Source organism: Akebia trifoliata, chromosome 16 (assembly GCF_017979445.1).
Source record: "Akebia trifoliata isolate Shusen 1 chromosome 16, ASM1797944v1, whole genome shotgun sequence".
NCBI lineage: Eukaryota > Viridiplantae > Streptophyta > Magnoliopsida > Ranunculales > Lardizabalaceae > Akebia > Akebia trifoliata.
Genome location: NC_141390.1, coordinates 22,417,911 through 22,444,446, shown reverse-complemented (window position 1 = coordinate 22,444,446; position 26,536 = coordinate 22,417,911). Strand labels below are relative to the sequence as shown.

Here is a 26,536-nt window from a genome sequence, read left to right as displayed (position 1 = left end):
GCAAGAGAGAAGTCATGACTAAAGCTATAAAAGAAGCTTATGATCGACGTGATATAGTTATATAATTTTATAACTTAGAAGTATTATAAATTAAACAATTTATATATTTGAGTGAATTCAATGTTTCTATTATATGAACATTTTTGTTTATTGGTATGACAATCACATGTATATTTTATTATTTGATGTTTTCTTTTCATTTTACATCTGTTGGTGTGATTATTACAGTTTATTATAACTTTTGATTAGGGGTGCAACTTAATTATGTTCAAATCGAGAATTGAATCAAACCGTGAAATTTGGATTGGTTTGATTCGGTTTAGATTGGTATTGGTTCAGTTTCGAGTTTAAAAAATAAAAAAATCGATGAATTCGATTCAATTCTCGATTCAGATAATATAAAAAATCGAACCAATATTAATTTAAAATAAAATTTATATTTATATTTAATTTTTAATTTTTACAAAACCTCTCTCTCGTCTCTACGACCTGCTACCAGTGGTTGCCATCGACTGATCTCTCTCTCTCTCTCTGCGCGGCTACGACTTGAGGCTGCGACCTGCGACATGTTCATATATATATATATATATATATATCTCTCTCTCTGCGATTGCGATTTATGACCAAACCGTAAATCTCTTGGTAGAAATGAGGGAATCTCTTAGTAACCCATGAAACCGAACCAAACCGAATTAAGGTCAGTTTGGGTTGGTTCGGTTCTAAAACAATTTAGTTCGGTTTGGTTCTGGTTCTCATATGATGTAACCAATCTTGATCGATTCAGTTCTGATTTTACTCTAACCCGAACCAAGTTGCACCCCTACTTTTTATTGCTTTTGTGGACGAGAGATGTGGTTGTATACTTCCAACATAAAAGTAACGAATGTAGATAATTCTATAGGTGTCCATTAATAAATAATTTGCAATAATTTGTATTAGTCATAAATATGATATTACATATTTTAAATAAGTTGTAAATATTTTTTTTTCATTTACATAATCATAAACATGGTTTCATATGATTTGATGAAGCCGAGAAGATTGATTATGACGATAATAAGTATGCGAAAAAAAAGATAAAAATAATTTTTTGGGGATGAGATTGGGTCTTATATGCATTAATATGTTGTAATATATTACAGTCTATAATGATATTAATTTTGTTGTTTTTGATAATTGTAATGTTTTTTTATTAGATAATTATATGTATTATAAAACATGTTATTCTTACTCGAATATAGTTGACTATGACATACAATAGACAATGATTAGTTATTGATGCATATTTTTTTCTTTATATAATTTTATGTACGATGATACAAGTTTTATTTTTCATATATCCAATATTTAAGAGAGGTTCTATAGAATTATTTTATAAAAATAATAAATATATTTTAAATTTAAAATGATAGTATAATGTTTTTAAGAATAAAAATAGTAACAATTATTTTTTTGAAGCATAATTTGTTGAGTTATAATGTTAAAAATAATAATTGATAGACGTAAATATATTTTGATCATTTTAACAGAATTCATAATAATTTTCAAATACAAAATTCTGTCAGAAATATTTTTCAGAACCTATATCCAAATGTATAACACGTATCTAGTTACTTCAGATAATATTTCAAAAAATATTTTTGACATTAGTTGTGTTTTAAGTATTTCAGACTCATGTGTGACTTCAGTGGCCGCTAGTTTCAAAGTCTAACATCTATGATCAAAATTGAGAATCCACTAAGATTATCACCGGTTCCCACTGTTATCCATTTCAATGTAAACAAATAAGGACAAAGGAAAAAAAGAGAAGAAACCGGTTCCCTAGGTTTCCTGACCCTTTATGCACATGTGAGTCAAAAATTTTCTGTCTCGCTCTTTACTCCGAACTCTGAAGCCCTTCTCTCTCCTTAATCCCTAATTCCTTCTCTTTCTCGCCATTGAAGTTTGTCTGCCCATGTCTCCATCTGCATAGTCTCTCTCTCTCTCTCTCTCTCATTCTCATCTGCAACTCTGTCAATCGACTATTTAACCCTAGCAAAACTTTGACCTTCGTAGGAAAGAAACTCTCTATAAACCCTAGCTTCCAACTACTATGATCTGTGCTAGTAAGTCTCTCTCTCTCTCCCTATCTTTCTATCTCTCGTTCTACATATAGGGTTTATACTTATTGTTTGATGCTTGCTGTCTTGGTCTTTGTTTGTACAGTATCCGGCGAAGTGCCGGAAGATCCAGTAGTCTCGAAGAAATCTGGGTTGCTTTTTGAGAAGCGTTTGGTCGAGCGACATGTGAAGGTATCAAGAAATTTCTAGGGTTTACAAGTGTTTCCTTACTTGTTGTAATGTAAGTTGTGATTTTGGAACTGTAAGGGGTGTGTTTCGTTGCAAGTTTCGACATTTAGATTGCACATCGCAAGACCAACCTGTATAACTCACTCTGGGTCTTGGTTGAACAAGTGGTCGGGGTTGGGGCACTTATAATATATCTGTTTATTTATTTAATAGCGAATTTTCTTCTTCAAGTTTTTTATTTAAAGAATATTGTAAATGTTGGTTTTCTCTTTTTTAGGAGTATGGAAAATGCCCAGTTACTGGGGAAGCACTTACTATGGATGACATTGTGTCAGTTAAAACAAATAAGGTGATTTTTTTTAAATTTTTTTAAAATTTTTAATGTTGTTGTTTTTATTAAGATTATGATCTGTAGGCAGGTCTTCTTATTGGCATTGATTTATCGTGCAGGCAGTGAAGCCCAGGCCGTTACAGGCTGCAAGCATCCCCGGGTTACTTGGAATGTTCCAGAATGTATGTTTATGCAATTTCAGTGTTTACTTTCTATTTGAGCTGTGTTTGTTGCTTTAGAAAATCAAGGAATAGAGCAAAATGTAAAAGAAAAATAGAGAATATGACCAGCTACAATGTTTTATTTTTTTTCACTTATATAAAAAAAAAAGGTATAAGAAGAAACTAATGGAAGGGTAGAGTATAGTCACCCAATTCGGCATCTTTTATTGAAAAAGTTGTGATAAATCGTGACATTTTTCCATCACTGATTTTATCGTGACTTTTTCAATATGTTGCGACTTTTACGAAATTCGCAATTCAATAAAAAATGAACAGGGAGATGGCCAGTCCTAGAAGATGACCTTAATGAAGATGCTTGTGACCATTTTACCTATGAAGTGCCAAATAATGCGTATGCAAATGAGGATGACGTTGAAATGATAATGTTGATTGGTTGAGAAATCATAACCTGGTTCATGATTTTAGTCTTCTTATGTTTTTTACAATATAAACCTTTAATGTGTTGTGGTTGTTTTTTGTGGTTGTATGGATGATAGCAACATGGGATTTGGTGAGTTACTATAGAAAGGGGTTTTAGGTTCAAAATATTTTATTGGGCCATTGTAAAAGGTTTCGCAAGGCCAATTGGATATATTTTAAAGGGAGTTACAAAGATATACAATAGGGTCTAAATTTAATTGAGGTAGGTTGAAGAAAGTTGTAGATTGGGGTGCGGACTTTAAATCTGAGTTTTGAAGGGGTTTGGATAGATTTTATATGTATTGGGGTAGGTTTGAGTAGTTTCTCGTGGCCTTAGAAGGGCTTGACTGGACTGTTTTATGGGTTTAAAATAGAAAAGAAAGGAAAAAAAAAAACAAAAGAAAGAGAAGATTAAGGAGGTGAAGATATATATATATATACACCTTTGAATCACCCCAATGATTTTAATGGCATCACTAAGTTGATGGTTTGACATTAAAAAAAAAGCAGAAATTTCTGTAATTTATTTTTATTCACTCGTTCATAGTCTAAAAATAATTCCTTACAATGGTTTAAGTAACTCTTAAGACTTCTAATTTGACTCTACTGTGTACTCCAAAGTACTTTTTGGAAATAGTTGCTTTCATGAAATTGTAAAATTCCAAATTTGTGAAAAACTCTCCTACTAATTTAAAATACCTAATAGTAAACTTTTAAAATAATTAAGACTCAAAAAAACATAAAATAGGTCCATAACTAAAATAAAATAAAACACTAGAACTAACTATGGTCCAAATATGATAGGCCCACAATCTCTGATGTCCCCATCATGTAGTTTCCACTCACATTATTTGATTTACATGGACTTATTGTACCTATTAGTTTGGTCTTCTTTGTGTATTTTTTTATTGTTTTGGTAACCAAACTTTTTACATTTTTTTTAATTATTATCTTAACAGGAATGGGATGCATTGATGCTATCAAATTTTGCATTGGAGCAGCAATTACATACAGCAAGGCAAGAGCTGAGTCATGCTTTATACCAGGTACTGATAATTGGTGTGCATGTGCACAATCTGCACTAAAATTTGGACCTTTTCTAGTATATTTGTCCCCTGGTAGAGATTGTTTAGGATTAAGTTTATTCAATTAGGTAATGTCATTGTTGAGTATGTTATCTTTTAATTTCTGAAACATTTTTCTATCCCAATTATTTTGCAAAATGAGCATATATTTGTCTGTAATTTTTGTGTGTACAATTTTGGGACTACAAAAAGTACCTATCTGATCTGATCTTTGTTGAATACAATCTATTGAGATCTAAGCATATCCTATATACCCCCCTTTCTTTTCCTGACAAATATAAAAATTACTAATCAAAGACATGACAGAGGAGGTTGAGGAGACCTCACTGTCGTTAAATTCTTGTGATGCATAAAGACTTTGAGTTGAGATATGGTCCCTGGTGCGGCACCTGATACTGTCCTACCTCTGGCAGCCTGATTTCTAACACTGAAGCTTTGATGTTTGGATCCTAGTAGCAGCAATATTTTGCTCTATGTGCCACTCTTGATTTGGAATCCCTTTCCTACTCCCAATATAGGGCTGAAGATTTGATGTTTGGATTCACCACAAAGATGGCTCTGGTTGAACTTTGAAGGGAGCACTTAAGATTCGGTTAGTCATTTAGGAAAGCCTCTACTGATGGGACAGGGTTTCCCCACCACTGTTCAAACAATCTCTTTTGGAAATCTTGTATTGTGGAGTTATGTATCTGCATGACCTCACTTCCTCAATCTCATCTTCTAGCTCTCGGAATGAAGGAGTTATCCAGTTGGGAACTTTATGGTTGAAAAGAAGTGCTCCGCGCTGGCATTTTTCTCCATGTCTTCCAAGTGATGGAAATATGTCTTGTTAATCACATTGATGAACTGCTTATGGCATTCTTTCTTTTGTTAAGTAACATATCATATTAAAAATTAGAAGATAATACAAAGAGTTCTGGTTGTCAAGATGACAAAGCAAAGGGAAATACTACATTGACTGAAAAGCAAAACCAAAGTAGCCCAACTACATTTTACACACTATAGAATCCCATCTAAAGACTAAATATTCAATCAGCATTCCAAATCATTCTTAAATCAATGACCAGTAAAAAAAGGAAAAAAAAAAAAGAGCCCCCTTGACCTAGGTTTCTAGAGATTAGTATAAACTGACGTAAATGCCCCTTATCTCCAATACCCCAGAAAATATGCCATCCTCAAGTTGCTAACTTGAAGGGTAAACTATGTTTAACCTATTCAACCTCATCTTTAATCCATCATCTTCAATAAACTGTAGAGAAGCCTTGATTTTTCTATCCTAAAACCCATCTTTTACCTTCTCCAAAACAGTATCTCGTTCTTGACGTCTGAAGATTGAAGGAGATAGCCTATTCATTGTCTTCAATGTTTAGTGTAAATCCTTGATTTTTCTACCCAAAACCCATCCCATGAGTTCTTGAGGTTTGAAGGTTGGAGGAGGTAGAATGCCCATCATCTTTAGTGTCTTGTAGAACCCCCTTGATTCTTAAGGTGAAGATTTCACCCTAAACATCTTTCATCTTCAAGTTGTAACTCTCTAGACTAGGGTAAACTAATTTTTGCCTATTCAATCTCATCTTAACCTCATCTTCTCCAATGTCTTATAGAAACCCTTGGTTTTTCTACCCCAAAATCCGTCATGTACTTCTATGAAAATCGTACATTGTTCTTGTGAAGGTTGAAGAAGATAGAATCTTAAGGTTGAATTTTTATTTGATTTCAGAAAGACATAATTTGTGATAAGGATTTCACTTATTGAAAAAAAGGGTAATAAACCTTACCCTTAGGTTGAAGATGACTAGTTTTGCGGATAAAATCAAGAGGTTCTCTAGAGTAGAAGTTGAAGATGAGCACATTTAGGTCATTTGCATTAGTCTCTCACAGAAAACCCAAGTGAAGGGGCATGTCATGAGTTTGAAAACACAGAAATAAATAAAGGTCATTCTGAGATTGTGATGCCCTGCAATTTCTTGGTTAGACACGTTCAAAATATAGTTTTGTTCAGTCCGTTGATTTATTTTCTATTTATTTCTACCAGTAAATATTTCAGTGTGTTACCAACTAAATATTGGCATTACTAATAAATCGATTCATGTATTGACAGCATGATGCTGCTTGCCGTGTTATAGCAAGATTGAAAAAAGAAAGGGATGAAGCTAGGGCATTATTGGCTCAGATAGAAAGACAGATTCCCATGTCAGCATCAACTGCTGCTACAGCAAATGCTCCAGTGCTTAGTAATGGGAAAAGAGGTTCTTGCTTTGCGAATGTTTAAGTTGAATGGTTTTATATTATGCATCAAAATTCATTTGTATCTTATTGTTTGGTCTATACTTAATTTTTTTCAGTGGCTGAGGATGAAGACTTGGGTCCTGGTGGGAAGAAAATTCGACCGGGTATTTCATCTGAGATCATTGCGGAGCTCACAGACTGTAATGCTACTCTTTCACAACAGAGGAAAAAGCGGCAGGTAAGCTACTCCAATCCGGTTGTTATTATTCAGAAAATCTTGCTTTAAAAAAAAAAAGAAAAAAAGAAGAGTTTTTCACCTTTTTTTGTTATCCTCTTTGATTCATTTATATTTCAGAAGAAAGACCCCTAATGAAGTTCAGGTGTTCTTTGATGATCATGATTGCATACTTTTTTTGTCCATTTGTAGATCTCTCCAACGTTGGCTTCCATTGATGACCTAGAGAGGTACACTCAGCTCTCTAGCCATCCCCTTCACAAGACTAGCAAGCCAGGCATTTTATCTGCCGATATCCATCCAACAAAGGTACAATATTATGACATTCACTGTTCTTTAATACATGTTCATGAATCTGTATGTGTATCTGTTTTTATATGCACTTCCTTATATATATATATGTATCAAAAAGGTGTGTCCCTAGCATATTAGATCCATGGATTGTAGTTTATTTACTGGTAAACCAGAAATGTATTAAGAAAGGTGGTCGAGATGACCGACCACAATTACAAAAACAAAACAAAACAAAACGAAACAAAAAGCTTACAGGAACAAAGGGTCTTCCAATTAAATACAAAATCCTCCAAGAAGACCCCTTTGAAAGCAATATCTACCTTACACCAAAAAAACAAAGGGTCTCCCATGGATTGTAGTTTATGATTTGTTATCAAATCAATTTAGTTTCATTAAGCCCTTCTTTTGGAGCCTTAGTATTGACGACAGACTGCAGTATTCAAACTATTGACTTTAGCTTGCATGTTTATTTCATACTTTTGATCATCAAAGTTAACTTGTTTTTGACTGACAGGATATCATTGCAACTGGAGGGGTTGACACAAATGCTGTTCTATTTGATCGAACATCTGGGCAGATCTTATCTACTCTCAGTGGCCACTCTAAGAAGGTCTTGTCTTGTTTCTTATTTGTTTTTTGTAGCTGGAGTTGTGTTGTGTAATTTGAATCTTAAGCTAATGGGGCTTCATGTTCTCATCTCTCTTTAGGTTACCAGTGTCAAATTTGTACCTCGGGATGAGTTATTTGTGACTGGTTCAGCGGATAAGGTAAGTCTTTTTCACATTTGGAAATGATTCTGTTTATGCTAAAGGCATGACATGACCTCAGACAGAATTGAAGGGTTGAACATGATTCATTCTGCTGGCTCTAAATTTTTGGGACTGACTTTGATGAATTATGATGGCATTTGTAAATTTCCACATATTAGCATTTATGATTCATGTGCTACCACTATCCAGTCTCTTCGCCTCCCTCTCTTCATGGGAAACTGAATTAGATGTCTTCAACTGCATCATAAAAGAGATTCTTTGATCTTTTGGATGATTTTGCAATTTATATACACAAGGTTTATTTATTTATTTATTTATTTTTATTTTAACTTTGAGTTGAGTGAAGTGGTATCATTCAACTCTCTCTAAGTAACCTATATGCTTGTAATATGGATCAAAAGTACACTCATTTTTTTTATAGGTAAAAAAATATATTAAAAAAGTGGGTTAAAAGTACTTTTAAGCCATTACTCACATCCAAGGTTCAAAGTTCTATTTTGAGGGGATGATTTGGTCAGGAAGAAACCAGAGCCTTTATGGAGATGATATGGAACATTGGGAATTTTTCAAAACATAAATCCAAACCAATATTTAGTGATAAATATTGTTTAAGAAGATGTTTTACATTATAAAATGAATCTTACAACCATTTGTATTAAATATATCACACTTTCACATTGATACATACCAATAAACACTGATAAGCCGAGGGCACACTAGTACAGTTGAACAAATTTTTTATTTTGGTGTGTGGGGGGGGGGGGGTTGACATATTAAGAAATTTATTGAAAGAATAAAGGAGGATGAGAGGACCTCCAATGCAAGAAAGCAAAACAAAACTAAATTGACTCCTATGGTCCGTCCCATCTAAACTACAGATCCTCAAAAATACACATAAACTAAAAGAATAACTTGCATAAAAACAGAAAGCCATTAACACTAATAATAACCTCAGGAAGATAGTACTTCTTCCCTTCAAAACTCCTACAATTCTTTTTATTCTAGAAGCTATGGCAAAAGGAATAAGTTTTCTAATAATCATATCTCCGACAGCGAAGGCCTTGATCTGCCAACCATGAAACAAATTACACCTTGAGCTGGAAAAGTACCACAAGGTTTGAAAAAAGATAGAAAATAGGACCGCACCTCATGAGTGAAATCACAATGAATTTAGAGGTGGTTGAAAAATTTATAACTTGATTTGCAAAGGGAACAGAAAATCATTCTCCTAGCTTTGATATGATGTGCAATTATCTAAAGCTGCAGTGTAGACCAAAAAGCTGACTTTGGATGGAATTTACGAACCTCGGTTGTTGACACAAGAATATCAAAATCATCAATAGAATCAAGTGCAGAAATGATTTGACAGACAATTACCATCCCAACTACAAGCTGATGTTGGAAAGTAATGCTTAATCTAAATGACGGGTCTGAGAGCATGAATAAATCAGTAAGAGTAACTAAAAGCGTAAATTTGAATCTCATTCAATCATATAATAGTAGAAAATCTAGTAGGCAATTAGATTAGGTTCTTAGGTACACCTAGAGGATGGGTCAGACCTTTGTTCATACTAGAAGGATCAAGATGGCTGGTGAGAGCTGAGGTTGGCATTAAAGGCAGCGGCTGAACCAGAAGGGAAGATGGCAGAGACGCTGACTGCTAGGAATCCTATTAATCAATCGGGGGAAGAGATTGGAGATCTGGAAGAAAACTCATATAACAATGAATCAGTTGACAAAAAAATTGGGATGTGGAAATGGGTGGTGATCTATGAAGCTGATTTCCCAGATGAAAAATGGAATAACATTTGCAAGGTTGTCACCCCTAGGCTAAAGGAACTCAGGAAGGCGAGATGGTATCCCTGGATGTCAAACAAATGCGCTCTGGTGTTGGCGTGTGTGGAGGATTGGACTATGTTGTGCAAACTCAAACAGATGGCTGTGGATGATTTCACTATCATCTTTCATCAATGGTTTGCAAGAATCAATAGGTTGGAGGAGTCTTGGTTCAGTGAGGACACATGGGTCAAGGTCTATGGGTTACCTTTTCATGTGGGTAGACTCTGCATTCATAAAAATCGAGAATCATTTAGGGAGTCTGTTGGAGGTGGACTCTCGATCGCTGAAGCTTTAGAACTTGTCTATAGCTAGGTTATGAGTGAAGGCTAGCAGATGGAGGATACCAGAGGGGATTGAAATTCTCCTTAATGGTTTCGATTATAGAATAGGATTGGAAATTGATGTGACTTCTGTTTTTAAACATCAGGGTGTTCAAGAAGTTCAAGAAGTTCAAGATTTATGTGGGAGAATTTGGATTATCGGAAAATATGGTGCAAAGGGCCTATGGTGACGGAGACTTGATGGTAGCTAACCAGGTCTTGGGGACATCAAATAACATGGGTATTTCAAATGGTGGTTCAAATTTCAAATTTCTGACGGGTGGGGGCTTTCGTGTTGCAAATCACGAGGAAAGTGTGGTTGAGCTGCCTGAGTGTCATCGCGATGACCACATGGACTATTGTCCTATTCGAGCTGTGGAGGTATCGAATTCAGCTAATGTGGGTTATGTGTATTCAGAAGTTGCGGGGGGAGGTGACATCTGGATCAAATGTGGGATCGGAATCGAAATCGGTAGTTCCTAACTCATTGGTTTCTATGGGCGATTTAGAGTTAGTAGGCGATGTCAACTGAACGAGTGCTAAGTTATTGATTGTGGGCTCTAACGATAAATTTGGGTTGGATTTGGGAGTTGTGCCTGCTATGGATGGTACTAATGGGTTTCTACACTCTAACGGGTTGGACATAGTTTATGAAATATTAGAGGAAGGGCGTGAGCTTTCTGGGGCCGGGCTCAAACTAGTAGAAGGTTTGGACCTATTGCGTTTTAAGTATGAGGATTAGGTTCCAGTTAGTGACTTGAGCCACTCCTTTCAACAGGAGTTAGCCTTCTTTGGTCCACACGCTAGCGAAATAGAGAATCTCGAAGGTAGCCGTGTTGTTTACCTCATTCGACTACTATCCACTTTTTCTATCAACAAGCCTTTTTATTCTTCAGCTTCATTTTTAGAAGGGGTACTATTCAATTTTGGGAGTCGTTTGTAATAGTGAGTATTCGCTTTAGGTATGAGTCTCTTGATATGGAGAGCAAGTGTGTGGGCAACGTAAGAAGTTTGGAGACTTGTTTTTCTCTACTTGGGGGTGGACTAAGAAGGCCATGGGAGTTAGTTTGTCAGCTTCCTTTCTTTTATATTTTTTTTATCGGTAGCTTCCTCTAGTTCCTTGACCTACGTACCTGTTATTTCAATATTCTATGGACTAGTCAAATTCCATGAGTATTGAGATTCGTTTGGAGGTCTCCTCTTTTGGATCTTGTTTATAGCCCATTTTTCCAGCAACAGTCCAGAATGCGGATAGATCCTTGATGAGGTCTGGGGAGAGCACTTTTGATAGGAATGCAGAGTCTTCGAGTACTATTGTGGTAGAACTAGCTAAGGTCGATTTTGTTGGGTGCCAATCCTATCTATGTTTGGTAGAGAAGTTCCCATCCCAGCTAAAAGAATTCATAGAGTCGAGTAGCAGCCCCTACCTCCTTTCTTAGATTGATGCATGATGAGCCACCGCCATCCACCAATCGTTGCCATGAGATAGGAAGTAGCTTCATTCATTCCCCTCCCACTGAGAGGAATGGACCCTGCTCATTACAAGCATAGTCGGCATGCCCCATAGATTGAGCAGCTTCCTGGCTATTCCTGATAAGGCTAAAAGGAGAACCCACTTCCCCTCTATAATCGAATTGAGCTAAGCCCGTATCCTGCTACCAACCTAGCCCATCTGTCCTCGGAAGGTGGGCCACTCACTAAGCGAGAATCAAGATAGAAAGAAGGCCAGATGGAATATGGAGGTCCAAGAACTACACATGGATTTGGAGGAATGCCCTCTAAAATCCACCTATTCGAGGAGGAAGGGGCGAAAGTCAGTGGTGAACAATGCATCCTAAAATCCTCTCTTGAAATGTCCACGGTCTTAATAATAGATCAAAGAGAACAATTATTAAGGCTATGTTACGAATTGAAGCACCATAGTTGGTGGTATTATAGGAGTCTAAATTGGAAGTGGTGAATGATGTGACTATTAGAGAGTTATGGGGTATTAGAGAAAAGGGGTGGAGTTTTCTTCCCTCCATTGGCACAACTGGAGTTATTTTAGTTATGTGGAACTAGAAGTACATTGAGGTGGAGGAAGACTTGGTCGGTGCATTTTCTATTTCTGTTTTATGCAGGCTAGCAGGGGATATTTTTGGTAGGTCTTTACGGGGGTTTATGGTCCATCACATTACGGAGATAGGCTTCAGTTTTGGGAAGAACTGGAGGATGTTAGTTTCCATTGGGAGATGCCTTGGGGTGTGTGTGGAGACTTCAAGGTCATTCATTTTTCTTTCGAAATGTTGGGGGCTCCTGAATTTCTTCACGGATGAGACATTTTGGAGAGGTTGTGAATTCTTGCTTAATAATCTACGTTTCAAGTGCATCTCAGAGGACCAACAAGCTTGGTTAGAGCAACCTTTTGATGAGGAAGAGGTGTCTTCCTCTATTAGGTTATGGCGGATGACAAGGCATCAGGACCAGATGGTCTTTCTATGGCTTTCTCCAAGTGTTGTTGGGATATCATTATGGAGGATCTTTTAGTGCTTGTGGAAGATTTCTTTAGAGAAGGTTCTTTGATCATGGTTCGAATTGTGCTTTTGTGGCTTTGATACTGAAGAAGGAAAGGCAATAGACATTTCTGACTTTTGTCCGATTGGCTTACTTGGGTCGGTTTATAAGATTTTATCGAAAATGTTGGCAATGAGATTACAGGTCTTGCATTGTGTTATTGGGCCGTTTCAAGGGGCTTTTATAGCAATCGTCAAATCTTGGATGGGGTCTTTATTGCGAACGAGTACATTGATCCAAGAAGAAAACTAAATGAAGCAGGTCTTGTTTGTAAGATCGATCTTGAAGAAGCCTAAGACCGTGTTAATTGGTCTTTCCTTGAGTATATTCGTCGTAGCATGGGTTTTGGCATTTTATGGATTAATTGGGTGATGAAATGTGTTATTTCTTCATTTTTTATTTTGGTGAATGGGTCTCCCGAAGGGTATTTCAAGAGTTCTAGAGGCTTAAGGCAAGGGGATTCGTTATCACTGTATATGTGACATTCAAAAGGATCTATTATCATCTTAGGAGAATGATCTTGAAATCAAGGGCATCTCATAACTCACCTTCAATTCACGGATGACACTCTCATTGTCCTAGATTTTTCGGCATCACAATTGAGATTCCTTAGTAGCATTCTTGAGAGTTTTGAGGAAATATCTGACATTCTTGTTAACCTAAATAAGAGTATGGTGATGGGGGTTAATGTTACGCATATGGGTGATGTGATGGCGGTGTTAGTTGGTTTTAAGGTGGGGTATTTGCCTACACTCATCTCGGTTTACCACTTGGTGCAAATTTTAGAAGCAAGGAGATTTGGGATCTAGTTTTGGAGATGATGCTTAGGAGGCCTGAGCACTTGGAAAGCGAGGTATTTATCTAAAGGAGGGAAATTGACTCTAATCAAGTGCACACTTCCTAGCATCCCTAACTACTTGTCTCTTTTCTCTGCCTCACGTAGTGTGGAGGTTAAGATGAATAAAATGTGTAGGGGTTTTTTTTGGCATGACAAGGATAATAATTGAAAGTATCATATGGTGAGTTGGAGCAAGATGTGTTTGCCAAAAGTCAGAGGGGGTTTGGGGTTTTGAAGTTTTGCTATGATGAATTCCACATTATTGTTTAAATGGTTGTGGAGAGTTGGTAAGGAAGAGGGAAGCTTGTGGAGAGAGGTGGTGGCTAACAAGTTCGAGTTGGGAAAAAAAGAAGCGAAAGGGGCATATGGGTGTGGGGTTTGAAAAAATGCATTTTACGTCGTTTTCCTTCATTCTATAAGAAAGTTAAGTTCCAGGTGAGGAGGGAAAATAGGGTTTGCTTTTGGGCATAGTCACCAAGTTGGGGTTTGGGAATAAGTTGGTAAGGGAAAAATAAATAAAAACAAAAAATTTGGGAAAAATCGAGAGAAAATCAAAATAGTGTTAAGACAATGTATTTTTTTTTTTCTACTAGTTGGTGTTATCATTTATATCATCAAATCCTATTTTAAACTACAAGAATAAATGGTCTTTGAAAAAATCCTTTTATAAAGTGACGATTAAATCAATTTTTTTGTTTAAGTCGCAATTTCTTTCAAAAAGTCGGGATTTAATCACCAATCTTTAAAATAACGATTTAAACACGACTTTTTGAAAAAGTCGGAGACTTTGGTGGCTATGTTTTTGGGAAAATAGATGGTGTGGAGATATCCTGTTGAAGAAATTTTTGCCGAATCTTTTTTAGAGGTGTCGGGCAAAAAGGGAATGTCTACTGAAAATTTCTTGGTAGGTAATGGTTTGGAAAGATCGTGGGACTTTAGTTTTAAGAGATACTTTAATAATTGGGAAGTGAGTAGTGTGGAGCGTCTCTTGGAGTAAGTTCATGCGGGTACAACTCTTGGTGAGATCAACAATTGTAGACTATGGAATGGTACAAGTGAAGGGGTTTTTTCCATCCGGTCGATGTATATGGCTGATTTACCAATTTCGATCTCTCTTCCCAGCTACTATGATTTGGGGTACAAAGGTTCCTTCTAAAATTTCAATTTTCTCATGGCAAGCATCTTTGGGAGCTAACCACTTCGGATCAACTTATCATAGGAGACCTTCAAATGCCGAACTGTTGTGCCTTGTGTAGAAGAGACGGTTGATCATCTCCTTATGCATTGTGGGTTGGCGAATCGGTTGTGGTTTCATTACCTTGGTCTATTTGGTTTGGAAGGATGCTTACCGTGAACAATCCGGGAGCTTTTTGATGTGTAGCTGTTTTAGGGTTTCTCTTTTCGACATTCAAAGCGAATCCTATGGAGCCTATTGCCCTTTGTCATTTGTTGGGGTTCATTGAAGGAGGGGAATCATCAAATTTTTGAAGATAAGGAGTTATCTTGTGATGATCTCAAGATTAATGTGTTGGGGTTGCTTTTTTTTTGGGGGGAAAGACTTTTAAAGAGTTTAAGGGGCTATTTTTTGAAGACTTTGTTGTTCGTTGGGATCTCATTTGTAATTTGGGAGATTAGCGCTATCTTTTGTGGTTTCTTGTTTTCTTGTTTTCCTCTTTTGATAAGTTTTTATCCCAGGGACCCTCATCCTGTTTTTTTTAATAAATTTTTTTACTTTTATGAAAAAAATCACACAATATTAGACTTTCAAGTGTTTGAAGGGCGGAATGCCAATGAAAGACTAGCTTTTCTTTAGCTTAGGGTTTAATTCAATAATCATTTTAAATTCCCTTGATCCAATTAAGGATTTCAGGATAGGTTTAGGTTCAAAAGTCAATCCAAGTTATGATAATGTTAGGGGAATTGAATGTATGCATAAATAAGAATACTCATTAAATTTCAGCAATTTTCAATATAGCATTTTCATGTGAACCTGAAGTAAGGTGATGCAGGACGGTGAGGAGAGATAAGAAAATGGAATTTGATTTAAGAAAAATAGGGGATTTAGGGTATTTGGGTATAGGGTAGATTTGGTTTAGGTTTGGGTAAGGATTAAAGATTTGAGATTGGGTTTATGATTGGAGTTAAGATGGGGTAAACCCAAAAGGTAAGATGAAAATTTTATTTCAATTATGGTAGGATAGATAAAATGGTTAAAGGTTTGTAGGGTAGGGAAGTGATTAAAGGTTAAGGTTTATAGGTTTCAAGAATCAAGATTCAAGAAAGGGATTTCAAGATTCAAGAATTAAGAATGGGGTTTCAAGCATCCAAGACTTCAAGGAATCAAGAATCAAGAATTCAAGATTTCTCGAAAAAAAAAATCAAGAAAATAAAATTTATGGGTTGGGTTCTTGAAAGGATTAACGGTTTCTTGATCTCTCACAAATAATAATAAATAATAAAATAGAAAAGATGAATTGAAGAAGAGATAGAGGATAAGAAGAAAATTAAAGAAAGAAAAAATGATATTTACCTTGAAATCATCACAATGATTTTATGGCATTAACCATGTTGAATGCACCAACATTCAAAAGAAAACAGAAACTTCATGTTTATTCCATTCATTCTCTGTAAATAAACCCTAATACAATCTATGTATAAAGAAAATCAACCAAGAGTCCTAATAAAACTAAAATACTTAATTTTCGGAACGTTCTCTCTCCTAATTTTCAAATCCTAAAACAGAAATCTAAAATAAAGCTAAAATCTACTCTTCAAGATCTGGTGTCCCCATCAATTCTCCTCGATTGGGAAGATTTCGCCACTGGCAAACTAAAATTATGGTAATTCTCATCATCAGTTGCGTTCCGCATTATAAGGTCTAGGAGGGTTTTGTTGGATTTTAAGGATAATGGATAGGTTCAATTAGGTTACTAGAGGGGATGAAGCTAGGGTTTATAGCGTAGGTAACAATTGGGGGTGTTGGGAGGGTGGCTGGAATGAGATGCAAGAACACAATTGAGGGCTGGAATAGATGTAGGAGGGGTTATGGAGGGATGTAATTTGGCTGGACAGCAGAAGGGATAGGTTTGTTTGGGCTGTATTGCAGGGGTAACAGGTATGAAGGTATATGAAAGGGCTTGAGGTAAGATTTAGATGTGCTGGATCAGCTTCAGCATGGTTTGTAGGGGTAATGGAAGGTTTTAGAGATGGGTGATAGACCAGCACAAAGGGTGCTGCCCTGGTATTAATGGCAGTAGGTTTTTAGGGGAGGTTCAATAAAAAAATAACGGGGTTTTGGGAGATATCAAGGTTTGACTGCGTTTTTTATGGCTGCGTTTTGTAGAAAACAGAAAATCAAAAGGGAAAGATGAAAGAAAGATGGAGTAGATGACGAGACAGGAGAAGATAGATTTATGTTAGTTACTTGGAATCACACTATGGAAATACAACACGCACCTTGGAATCACACCTAGGAGGTTTGGCATCACCACCACCCAATCACTGGATATAAGAGAAACCTGTAAATTTTTATTCTAGAAGCTGAAAATTTACAGTATAAAATCTTTTTATACTAATAAGAAACAGTAAAACAATTAGAAAATCAGATACCTAAACTAACCTTAGAATTACAGCAATTATTAGTGGGATGTATGATCCCCCATGCGGACCCACATCACTTGGGTGGCTGGTCCACATAATTATTAAAAAAACAAGGCCTTGGTCCACTAGTAAATAAAAGAAAACATAAGAATACGCTCATTAATAAGTTCAACAACTAAAATCTGGAAAATTAACCCAACACATGGAAAATAACCTAAAAACCATCCTTAACCTAACTAATGGCTATGACGTCCTCATCAAAAGTCCCACACCCTTCTTTCCTCTATACAAATTGAGGTAAGGCCGATGAAGATAAGATTGATAAGGTTAGCGACATCTTGGATCTCCCAATATTTGAAAACTCCTAAACCCCAAATCTGTCGATAGCTTCCTTGCTTGGACCATAAAGTTGAACACATAAAACCTTTCATGGAGGACATTGAAAATACAATCAAAAATTTCTTCTTAAGAGGGTTGTCATTGCACCAGATACCCTCTAAAAATTGCACTTGATTTCCTCTCCAACCTTGAAACAGATGCATTTATGAAATTCTGTTTTCATTTTGCAAATATCCTCGGAAGACTATATCAAATGACACTTACATAAAAAAAATACTATATCAAAGGATGACCTCATCGCTCTCCCAACTGGGACACTGTCTTCATGTTTGTCAATGGGTTAGCTTTGTTTGGGTTTTTTCCTTATCTTCTTTTTTGTTTATCTACTAGTTTTCTTGGGTTGGTCCCCTTAACCCCCCTTTCCTTTTTCTTATTAATAAAAGTATCTTTATGATAAAAAATAATAAAAAAAATAGCCTTGGGCTGACAAATAATTTGCGCTAAATGAACAAATAAATAAGACACAAAACTGAGTGTTACATGTCATATAACTGCTAGTTATTATTGAACATTAAACGGTTAATTACATGTATATGATGTTATAAAACTAAACAAATATATACAAATTGTATTGGAAAATGAGTATAAATAACATTTTAGGATAAGGCTTTGATGATGATGAACATGAGTATGAATAATTTTTTAATAGTAAATCTAATATGCTATTGAAAATGAGCAATTTCTGGTTGATAGCATGGATTGGACAAAAATGTCATGTATGGTATTTTTATAATGGACAATTATCTTTGTATTATTGTTATCGAACTCGAATAAAAATCTTTAAGCTCTGAAAATGGAAACTCATGGAAGCTAGGATTCCGTAGGGGTCTTAATGACTGGGAGGTGGATGGAGTTGCTAGGTTGTTATTTCAAAGGTTCTATTCTGATAGTTATCTGAATATGTTTGTTAGAGAGAGCATGTTTATTTAAATGTGTAACTGCAGTAGCCAGACACATGTAGTTGCTTTTACATTTATCTTTCATGACTTCATGAATACTCTCAGATAAAACTCGTGCTATGAGTGTATGCTAACTGTCATATTACAACTCCTCCAACATTGTATTAGAGTTCTGTGTCGATTACAACTCCTCCAACATTGTATTAGAATGTTGTGTTTATATTTTCTATGTTAATCTGTACAAGGTATTTTCATGTTTTTTTTATTTTGTTTTGTTTTTTAAGAGTCTTTGGAGCAATCTATAGTTGGTTTGTTTCTTCACCCTGTTATCCATATTTGATTTAATTATGTACTCTTTCAGACTGTTCGCTTGTGGCAAGGGTATGAAGATGGGAACTTCAATTGTCGGCACATTTTGAAGGATCATACTGCCGAGGTTAACCTAATTTCTTAGACCTTAATTGTTGTGATCTGTTAATTGTTAGGTACCTATATTGTCATGTAGTTGGTTTTTAAGTGTACCATGTTAACAACTTTGATGGTGGTTCTTTCCAAGTAATCTAAAATTAGAATTTTGTTACTCTTGACAAACTCAAGCAAATAGATGCATTGTTGCAGATTGACACTGTTTTGATTGTGGTTCCCTATACATCTCATTCTAGCTTTTTTGGCAAATTTATGGTTTTATTAGTTTACCTTGTTTTATCAAAGTGAACAGTTGTGACACAATGATGCGTATCATGTGGCGCTGGTCTGTTGGACATGTTGCAGGACATATAGATTGGCAGTTGTTGAATGCAATATATTCAATTAGTTATAGCTGATCATATTTATTAATTTAACTTTTGACTAATGAAGCATTGATCTACTCTTGTTAAAATTAATCCATACCTTGGTCGACACAATTTTCAAACAATTTGGACCCAAAACTCGTTTACTACCAATGTTATGTGGGCAAAGACACGTCTGTTAGTGTCCAGTACAAATATGAGGTAACAACATTAGACACCGGGCTCCACGTTTGCAATTCTTAACATGATTGGATATTCTTAGCCTTTCAAAGTTTAGGAGAGTTTGATAAATTGACTGCTTTGTTGGTTGAAATTAGGAGTTCTTTTTGTTTTTACCCCCAAAAATGGAATTTTAATGTCAATTTAGCGTTTATTTGTTATAATTATCGATTAAAGAGGAAAAAATTGAGCTGCAGTAGTGAAATAACTGTAGGATAATGGCTATAAAAGTGTAACCTGAAATCCTTAATGTTGGCACCTGGATAATGGCTGGATTGGTTGATCGATCGATTGATCATTTCTGAAATCTTAAAGCTGGCACCTGAAACCCCTAATAACAGCCTCTGCAGGTTTGTTTTTGTGCAAGTTTGCTTGATTCTCTGTAGGAGAAAGGAGTGCTGATTTAGTAGTGTCGGGATGCATATATACATTGTGAAGACGATATATATTCATGTAGTGATCGAATGCTTATTGAGACCAGCTATATGAATCCATGTAGTCAATCATCTGTCAAGGGGATTCTATTTTCTCTTCTCGAATTCGTTTTTGTTTTGATCCGATGGATTGAAACACTATTCGAACCTTTTTTTTTTGTTTGTCTTTTAATTTTATTATTATTTTCAATTGTAATATTCTAGGATTTTGCTGATGATGTGAGGTGGAGGATACATGTTTCTCCACACATCCAATATTCAGCTTTAGTTTAAGGTTTCCCGTCTTACCCTTTCCCTTGATGATATTGTGACGTAGCAGAAGCATGTGAATCAATAGATTCAATTGATAAATAAGCAATAGGTTGGAAGAAAATAAAGCAAAGAACTTGAAAGTAACTAAGATAGAAAAGATAATTGAATTGATATGATTTTAATTCATTGAATTTCCTTTTTGAAGTTCCTTATATAGATAATTTCTTTTTAATAACTTAGAAACATTCAAAAATACTAAAATGTAACTTTCCTAATCTATTTAGAACATAATAACAAATTTCTAAACCTATTATAACTCAGTTTAGACATTTCTAAGCACTTCGAATTATAGCCTAAAGAATAAAAACGAATTTAAATAGAATAGAAATTTGAAAACAAATTAGAAACTAACAAGGAATATTACTTTTAAAGTAACTATGAATAAAAATCTTACTAGAATTAGAAAATAGAAATCTTACTAGAACTAGAAAATAAAAACAAATCATACTAGAATTAGATATTATTCAAGACTCTTAATAGGTATTGTAGATGTCCTACATCATATTGTCTTGGTTTCTTGAGCATGGTCCCTATCAAGGCTGGGAAATCAGTTTTTAGTTCAGGTTATTTATCATTTAATTCTTTTTTGATTAATTTTTTTGCAATTATTTGAAAAAGTTATTTTAAAATTTTCAAATGGATAATCTTATTTTATGTCATATTTTTTTCATTTATTATATTGTAAGGACTTTTTGTAATTTAAAACATTAACTTAGGCAATTTTGAAGATAACATAATAAACTTATAATTTTAGAAAACTAGCTAACTTGGTTATAGGGGTCTTGAGATTGTAATTTTATATTGTAGGGGTCTTTTTGTAATTTAAAATACTAACTAATGTGATTTAAAACATAACATAATAAAAAGGTATTTTTGTAATTTTTGAAGACTAACGTGGTTGTAGGGTCGTGGGATTATAATTTTATTTGTTTTGACTAAACCGACCTTGATAATAGTAAGGTTAAATGTGAATGTGGGGGCATATTTGGTCTTTCAAATTTTGGCGTCGAATTACTTTACTCCATCTTCTCCCAGTATAATTCTAAAAATGTTGTTTATTGAGCATTTTATTAAATCTAAGTATTGATACCAGATGTAGTCAGGTGTTCACCTTATATAAAGTGGTGTTGACACAGTTACAAATCTGGGATACAAAAGGGGTCCATCGTTGCAGGTATGCTGATATTTTCATGTTCACGTCTGCTCCATTTGGGCCCCACATCATTCTTATGTTCCTGATAGTTAATATTGATTCGCTAGCCTGTCAACTGTGTTGCTCAACAAGTGGGAGCTGATACATTATATGTTTGGAAATGCACGAGAGAAACAGTGGATTATCTTGGTTAATTAAACTGTTTAATGCAATTTTGGAAACTAAGAAAAAGCTAGATGAATGGAGTAGAGGTACGACGGTACTTGTTTATGAAAATGAGGGAGATGTACAAAATTATACATATTATTGTGGCCATTGAACATATGAGTCACTATAATGAGGAAGTAAAGGTTAGAAAGCTTATAAACAATTGCACTGCCCTAGGTAACAAGTTGGCTTCATGAAGTGCAAACTTAGGTAAGTAGTAAGATGTGTGGAGTGTTGTTCCCACGTCCTGGGTTCAAACCCCATTGAACCCAACTTCATTTGCTAACCACTAACCCTATACCGATCAAAGGTTTAAAAAAACAAAAAACAAGTTGGCTTCATGCTTGGGAGATCAAATGATCAATTATCGAGTGTATCTTGTTTAAGGTAGACAATTGATGGAGAAATTTTGAGAAAGAGGAAGAATCTATGAGTAGTCTTTATTGAATTTGACAGATTGCATGATGTTAGGTCCCTAAGAGTTAATTTGGCCAATATTAGTGAAATAGGTATTGCAAGCTAGTATGTTGACATTATTAAAGTCATTTGTACTAGAGCTGTAAATAATATGTGAATAATTGGTGGTGCGATGAGAGGTTCCAGTTACACTAGGGATTGACCCCAAGTTTGCCCTTTTTTCCATTATTGTATCTATTTTCAGATGATGCTATGCTTGTTCCCCTTTTTTCTTTGGTCTCATTTCTTGGCTCTCTTTGACTATAGTTGGGATGTCCCAAAAACACTACCATGTCTTTTTAAAGGTTGGGATCTTTCCTGCTTCTCTGAAAGGAAGCAGATGTTGTAGAGATTACTTCCATTTGCAGTGTGATGGGGGAACCTGGTTGGAGAGGATAGGAGAGTTTTTCAAGTAGTGGAATCCTCTTCTCAGGAGCTCATTTCAAGCATTTTAGGATTGTTATTGTTTATTTTTTGAGTAAACTTTTTTTAAGGTTTTTTTCTCTCAAAGAGTTTGTTTTTAGGTGGGAGTCTGTGTGCTCTAGTTAGTTCCTTTTTGTTTTTCTTAGGGTGGTCACTTTGACCGCTTTCTGTACATTCTCTTTCTCTATTTTGAAATAAAATTTTACGTATCAAAAAAAAAAAAAAACAATGTTCCTTGAACTGTTTCCTACAAATTGCTAGTGTTGCAAAATTCAACATGAACGCCGGCGTTAGTTCTTTTAACCATGTTTAATTCATAACTTTCAGTCTGCTTTCTTGATTTATAACCCTTCAGAAGATGAGTAAATTGCTGCCCACAAGTATACTGACTTGTAATGATGCCAAATGCTCTCCTATTAGTTTCAAAGTATCACATATGTAAACTGTATCTCATCTTTTCTGAAATTAATAGCCTTTTACCTAGTATTATGTATAATTGAGCTCCATCTATATAATTTAACCCATTTCACTATTCATTCCATCGACTTTCAATACCATATGTTACTGTTCAATATTCCAAAAAAAAAAAATTCCTTAATTTTATTTGACAATAAAATCTCTGCTAGGTGCAAGCTGTTACGATCCATGCTACCAACAGCTACTTTGTGACCGCTTCACTTGATAACACATGGTGCTTGTATGATCTTTTGTCTGGGTTGTGCCTCACCCAGGTAAACCCTTCCTCCTTCCCTCCCCTGTGAGTGTGTTTCTGTGAGTTAATTGGTTGTATTCTTTGTAGGTTGGGGAGGCTTCAGGAGCAGAGGGTTATACATCTGCTGCTTTTCATCCTGATGGTCTCATCCTTGGAACTGGCACTTCAGAGGCTCTTGTTAGAATTTGGGACGTAAAAAGTCAGGTATAAATTTACTTTGTGCACGTTTAAAATTTCGTTCATTCTTTTGTATTTTCCTCAGTGCTTTATACTAATGTAATGATGTTGGAAATCAGTCAAATGTTGCAAAGTTCGATGGACATATTGGGCCGGTTACTGCCATATCATTCTCCGAAAATGGCTACTTTCTTGCGGTATGCGTTTCCACACCAACTACTGTAATTGAAGAGAACAAGTCATGCATGTACTTACCTTTCATATGTAAATGAATCAGACTGCAGCTCATGATGGTGTTAAACTGTGGGATCTACGCAAATTGAGGAACTTTCGAACCTTTGCTCCCTATGACTCAAACACACCAACAAATTTCGGTATGTAAACCATCTCACCGGTCCCACTTAAAATTTTTCAGTCCCGAGTAGAGGTCTGAGGTGATCTATTTTTTTCCTGCCTTAATCATGCCCACACATTAAAAAAAATAAAAAGAATGCATATCCTTTGCATAGAAATTGAATTGGAAGACATTAAGAGAGCTTGACGGATGGTGGATTCTTGACCTTGTGTTTAATTTGTTGTTTCCACATTTCTCTTGTTTTTCAAGATACAATAAATAGCCAATTAACTAAACTTTTTTTTTCCTTTTGGTGTGCAGTGGAATTCGACCATAGTGGAAGTTATCTTGCAATTGCAGGTTCAGACGTAAGGTAGGGTTTCCAAAAAATCTCTGGAGTACTGGCAGTTTGGTTTAGAATTAGTAAACAAAAGTAAAACAAGGACTTCTTGGTGATAATACCAGACCTGAGATCAAAACCCCACGTTCACAATTATAAAAGAGGATAGTATGTGCATGCCAAATTGGTAAAGTCAGTGTGGTAACACCATAGATCTATGAACAGAACCTGGCTTTCACACATAAACCTATAAAAAACAACAAAAAATAGTTGGTAAAATCTGCGCTCGGTGCTATAGTTCAGGGTCCAAAACTTTAATTTATAACTCAGTAACCTGCTTTTATTTACTCAGCTTTTTATTGGTAAGTATAATAAGATTGCCCATTTCATATATTTATTTTATTTTATTTTTCCCTTTGAGCCAGCTGTCTACAAACCCAGTAAAACATAAACGATTAAGTTACAGAGGTTACTGGTCGGTTTTAACAGTCACTGCACCAGGAGTGTTTTCCTTTGATAGACATTAGATGTATTAATAAGTGACCTTACATATCTCATCCCTCTAAACTATAGATCTTCAAAGAAATCCCCTTGAACTCATCAAACAACTTGCACCAAAAAAGTGGTAGATCTAACAAGCTTATTATTAGTTCATGCTGTTCCAATTGCTCCTTTCCTACGGATATCCGATTGTTCCACTCCTTCTATAGACCCCAACAAAGAGCAAATGGCAGTTCTCTACCCCAAAAGTTCAATATTGCCAACTCTTAAAAGAGACATCGAATTGTGTAAGGGGAATGAGTATAATAGTGAAAAACTATCATGAAATCAGACCACACACAACCCATGCGACGTTGCATTGGATTAGAATATGATTAGCCTTCTCACCCGAAGATTTTGCACTTTGCAACTTGTTAAAATTGCATATAACCGTGTGATATCTGTTGTTCCTTTTGTGACATTTAATTATCCAAAATATTCTTGGGGTTCACTTTTTACGACCCAGAATTATTTACACTTAGTACTGTTGCAGAGTTTACCAAGTTGCGAATGTAAAGTCAGATTGGAATTGCATCAAAACATTCCCAGATTTGTCAGGCACAGGTATTTTACGGTGACCATTTGTTTCTTGCATATCTAGTACATCATTATACATGCAAACTTTTCAAGTAATCTTGAATTATTTTATTCTCTCTGATTTGTAATTTTTTTACCGTGCCGGATGTAGGGAAAGCAACATGTGTGAAATTTGGCCCAGATGCAAAATACATGGCAGTAGGGTCAATGGACCGGAACCTCCGCATCTTTGGGTTGCCGGAGGATGTTTCAGAAGAGCCTTAGAACACCTACAACTCATGTTGCTTGTGCCATGGATCTCTCGGCTTCACTTTAATCAGTGCCAACAACATTTTTCAAGCCAACAAAGTGAATGCAAACCTGAACTTCAATCTGTAACATGGATTTATTTATGCTGTTTGGGCGTTCTTTTCACTGAATTTAGGAGAGACAAAGGAGGATACCCTTTTATAGTTAATATTGAAGGGAAAAAATGGATGTGTAGGTATTTGCTACTAACTGATGAGCCATGCAAGCTATGTTGAGCATGATGGAACATTTTTTATGTCCTTTTTATATTATGTTCATCACCTTTTTCTTTTTGTTTTATTGTAAGGAGGAAAGTTGAAACCTTAAATGACATTTGTTATGTATTTCATACCTTAATTGCTACTTTTATATGACCTTGTTAGATCCTATAGATTCTTTCACAGAATTTTCAGGACACGACTCATCTCTTGATTGAAAAGTCAATATGCTTATGATCCCATCAAGTGATACAAAGGTAAGAGAATCAACCAAGGACCACCAAAAAGATATCTAAAACTATCGAAAGGTGTACATAGACTTGTCAAATAAAAGTATATTAATTTTATATATATTTAAAAATAATTTTTAATACTATTTATAACAAATATCTTTATTATTTGATAAAAAAATAAATAAACTTTTTGTTCTCCACAGTAGAATTATATATAATCAAATAACTCAGTTAAGTTTCTGACTGAACATGCTGTGTTTTCATGCTGGCATGGTGTTTTGCTTCCTAGTTTGGGGACCCAATCATTTTTGAAGCCATGTTCTAAAAATATCCTCTAAATCATTTTAAACAATTCTTTATTTTTTAGCAACCTTCTCCATTATTGGTCCTTCTAAAAGAAGTGATGAGGATAAAAAATGTCAGAGATGTGTTTACAAATAATGGAGTCAAATAGTGGAGACTTGTGATCTTGTTGAGGAAATGCCCAAAAAGAGTGGCCTTATGAGTCCCTTCTCTTCGGACCACCTTTTAGACTTGAGTCCTGATGATATGACTCTCCAGGTGGTATACTCAGTCGACTCCCTTACGTGACAAGGTCGGGAGCCATAGATCTGTACACCTTGGAATACATTTTTATTTAATGAGGAAGTGCAATCATGTATCTCAAGGCATACAGATCTACTGTACCTGAACTTGTCATGTTAGGGAGCCAATTTAGTATGCCACCTGGCGAGTCATATTATCACAACTCTTTAGACTTGTTGTCATTTATTTCTGAAGATTTTCTACCACAAAAGATGATCATTTTCAGCCATCATGAATTTAACATCCAAATTAAGAT

General features: G+C 35.3%; 1 protein-coding gene across 1 annotated transcript; it reads left to right on the top strand.

Annotated features, from left to right (window-relative positions):
* The first annotated feature begins 1,870 nt into the window (after nt 1-1,870).
* LOC147382891 (pre-mRNA-processing factor 19-like) lies at nt 1,871-25,621 on the top strand. The gene is made up of 18 exons (XM_086426984.1): nt 1,871-2,105; nt 2,206-2,291; nt 2,566-2,637; nt 2,739-2,801; nt 4,220-4,306; nt 6,447-6,594; nt 6,691-6,812; nt 7,002-7,118; nt 7,618-7,713; nt 7,811-7,870; nt 18,683-18,757; nt 22,943-23,047; nt 23,116-23,232; nt 23,325-23,402; nt 23,483-23,579; nt 23,861-23,912; nt 24,913-24,983; nt 25,108-25,621. The coding sequence occupies exons 1-18, from the start codon at nt 2,093-2,095 to the stop codon at nt 25,218-25,220; spliced, it is 1,572 nt and encodes a 523-aa protein (XP_086283110.1). The 5' UTR covers nt 1,871-2,092; the 3' UTR covers nt 25,221-25,621.
* Nucleotides 25,622-26,536: the final 915 nt, after the last annotated feature.